This window comes from Tricharina praecox, assembly GCF_024521635.1.
Source record: "Tricharina praecox strain CBS 144465 chromosome Unknown BZA05scaffold_3, whole genome shotgun sequence".
Lineage (NCBI taxonomy): Eukaryota > Fungi > Ascomycota > Pezizomycetes > Pezizales > Pyronemataceae > Tricharina > Tricharina praecox.
The window spans coordinates 160,703-163,746 of record NW_026250405.1 but is presented as its reverse complement, the minus strand read 5'-3'; the positions used below and the strand labels follow the sequence as shown (position 1 = coordinate 163,746).

Below are 3,044 nucleotides of genomic sequence, written 5' to 3'. Positions count from 1 at the left end.
TTTTTGCCAAGTTCAGCCACACGAGGTCCGACCGCCATCCCCACCTTTGTTGGACTAGCGAGTATCGGCACGAAGACTCCCTGGCGCATACGGTAGTGATCGCTTATGCTGGTTGTGGCTCGGAGAACTGATCGGGTGCACGTCCGGAGATATCACTGGTGAAGGTGCAGCTCGAATCGATGGGCTCCTCTATGCGGATACTTTGGCGCACTGATGCATAGCGGCGGCTCTCACTCGTTGTGGATGGAAGTGAAGATACAGCTCGACTCGAACTGCTGCTCGGTGGGATACATTGACGCACAGACACATAGGGACCGATCCTACTGGCCGAGAATGGAAGGTATCATAATAGAACGGCGGAGATGCACGTCTAGACATATTCCTCCTGAAGATACAGCTCAACCAGAACTGCTCATCGGCGGGAGTACATCGACACATCACTGGCGCATATGGTCGCCTCCAATGGCCGTGGATGGAAGGCACGGGGACTGACTGTGGTCCCGACATTGCAGACGGTCAAGCCTCGCTGTGGAAGGCCACCAACTCGTGCAATGATGTCAGGAGTCACATCTCAAGACGATTCTTTCTCACGAGAGCACATTATCGTGAAGACCGAGGAGAAACTACAGCCGAATGAAAACCATAAATACCGTTGTAGATCCCCGGTTCTGCAGAAACATCATATCAACCCGGCCATCCATCACGGCAGTCCACTATCTTTAGCACATCCTATCGTTTAAGTCCAACTCATTCATTGTTACTACAGCAGTATGTGTTTCCTGTACTCTGCTCGAAGCATACACAAGCATACACTGACACGTTGGTAGATGTTCGCTCCAAGCACCCTCACCGCCATCCTCCTCGCGGTCTCCGTGATGGGTGCGCCGGCCCCCGATGTTGGAGCCGCCACCCTAGCTGCCCGTAACGACTGCAACTGCGATTTCTCGCAGAGCATCGATACGAACCAGAACATCAACGCCGAACTCTTCACCAAGAAATTCAAGAATGCATTCGGAAACATGGGATCTGGCATCGGCGGCATCGGATGCAACAAGCGCGATTGCGACGGTGCATGCGACATGTGCCGGACCTGCATGTTCAGCCAGAACATCGACGGAAACAAGAACATCGACGCCGACGTGCACCACAAGTTCATCAAGGGCTTCGGCCTCGGAGGTGCCGCCAGCACCGGCTGCCAGAAGCGTGACTGCGGCGGTAGTTGCAATCATTGCATCAACCAGAGCATCGAGAACAACCAGAACATCAACGCGAAGGTTTTCGACCGGGTTCACAAGGGATTCGGCTCATTCGGCGGCGTCGGCTGCCAGAAGCGTGATTGCAACGGTGGATGCGAGGAGTGCCTGAACCAGAGCATCAATCACGACCAGAACATCAATGCGAAGGTTCACGACAAAGTGAACAAAGCCATCGGCCCACAGATCGCCAAGCGAAACAACGGCGGTTGCTGCAACAGCTCCTGCAACAGCTCGCACAACAACAACCACCTTAGCCTCCACCGCGGCGACGGCGACGGCGACGGCAACTGCGACAACCGCGAGAACTGTCGTCAAGGCTGCGGCTGCAGCGAGAACTACGGTAACGGAGGAGGGTGCTGCGGCGGCTGCGGCAACGGCTGCAACAGCAACAGCAACTGCAACCAGCACAACAACAACAACAGCCTTACCAAGCGCAACAACGGCGGCTGCTGCAACAGCAACTGCAACAACTCGCACAACAACAACCACCTGAGCATCCACCACGACGACGACGACGAAGATGGGTGTGGCCGCCGTCACCGCGAAAACTGCGAACAGGGCTGCGGCAACTCGGAGTGTTGCAGCAATGGAGGAGGCTGCGGTGGCTGCGGAGGCTGCTGTAACAGCAACTGCAGTTACAGCAGCTCCAACAACAACAACGACCTCAGCATCAGTCGCCGCGACCTCTTGAAGCGCAATCCGTTCAGCGGCGGCAACGGCAACGGCGGCGGCTGTGACTGCAACCGCGAGTTCAGCCAGAGCATCGATCACAACCAGAACATCGATGCCAGCGTCTTCACCAAGATGCAGAAGTCGTTCAGCAACTTCTTCGGCGGCGGCGCCGCCGCCAAGCGCTCCATCGAGAAGCGCTCCGAGGACTGCTGCCAGGGCAATAACTGCAGTTCCTGCTGCAACAACGGTGGCTGCAACAACGGCTGCTGCGGCAATAACGGCAACAACGGCTGCTGCTGCAACAACTCCAGCAGCTCCGACTGCTGCGGCGGCGATGAGTGCCGCGACGAGTGCCGCCAGGGCTGCAACAACTCATACTGCAACAACAACGGCTGCTGCAACAACGGGTGCTGCGGCAACAACGGCTGCTGTAACAACGGCTGCTGCAATAGCTGCAACAGCAGCTGCTGCTCGAACTCGCACTCGTATGAGTGCTGCGACAGCTGCACCAACAATGGGGGCTGCAACAAGAAGCGCGACGAGTCCGCGTGCGCCGGCAACTGCCGCACCCAGGGCAGCCGCAACTCCGGCTCCGACCACTCCCACCACCGCACTGGCGCCGTCAGCGGCAGAGGCTACCGCTACACCAACGGCAAGCGTCAGGCCGCGACTGTCGTTGACGTCGTGCCTGAGGCTCCCGCGGTAGAGGTCGACCCTGCCACTCCCGTCGTCGATGTCCCCGCGACCGAGACCGACGTCGTCGTTGCCGCCCCCGCCGTCGCCGCTCCCGTCGTCGCCACTCCCGCCGTCCCCGCCGCGGCCGTTGTCACGGCGGCATAGACACTACGGTCGAAAAATCCCTTCCATTCATCCATCCATAGAGTGCTTTAAAATGGTTATAAAATCCCGTTCTCCTTTTTCTTCTTTTTCTTCTTCTTTACACTGTGTATAGTAGAGTTTATAGACTACCTACCTACATGCCGTTTGGAAGAGGATTATTGGTTGCCCGAATTCATTCAGTTGAGAGTTACCTACTACCTAGTACAGGGGACGGCGGGGGGTGGTCACTGGTGGGTGTCGATGGATACAGATAGATATGAGTCTTTTTGCTTTGAA

General features: G+C 57.0%; 1 protein-coding gene across 1 annotated transcript; it reads left to right on the top strand.

Moving 5' to 3' along the window:
* Nucleotides 1–827: 827 nt before the first annotated feature.
* BZA05DRAFT_433555 (uncharacterized protein) lies at nucleotides 828–2,768 on the top strand (the record flags this gene model as incomplete). The annotated part of the gene is made up of 1 exon (XM_051486269.1): nucleotides 828–2,768. One exon carries the CDS (start codon nucleotides 828–830, stop codon nucleotides 2,766–2,768), a length of 1,941 nt encoding a protein of 646 aa, XP_051342807.1.
* Between the last annotated feature and the right edge of the window lie 276 nt (nucleotides 2,769–3,044).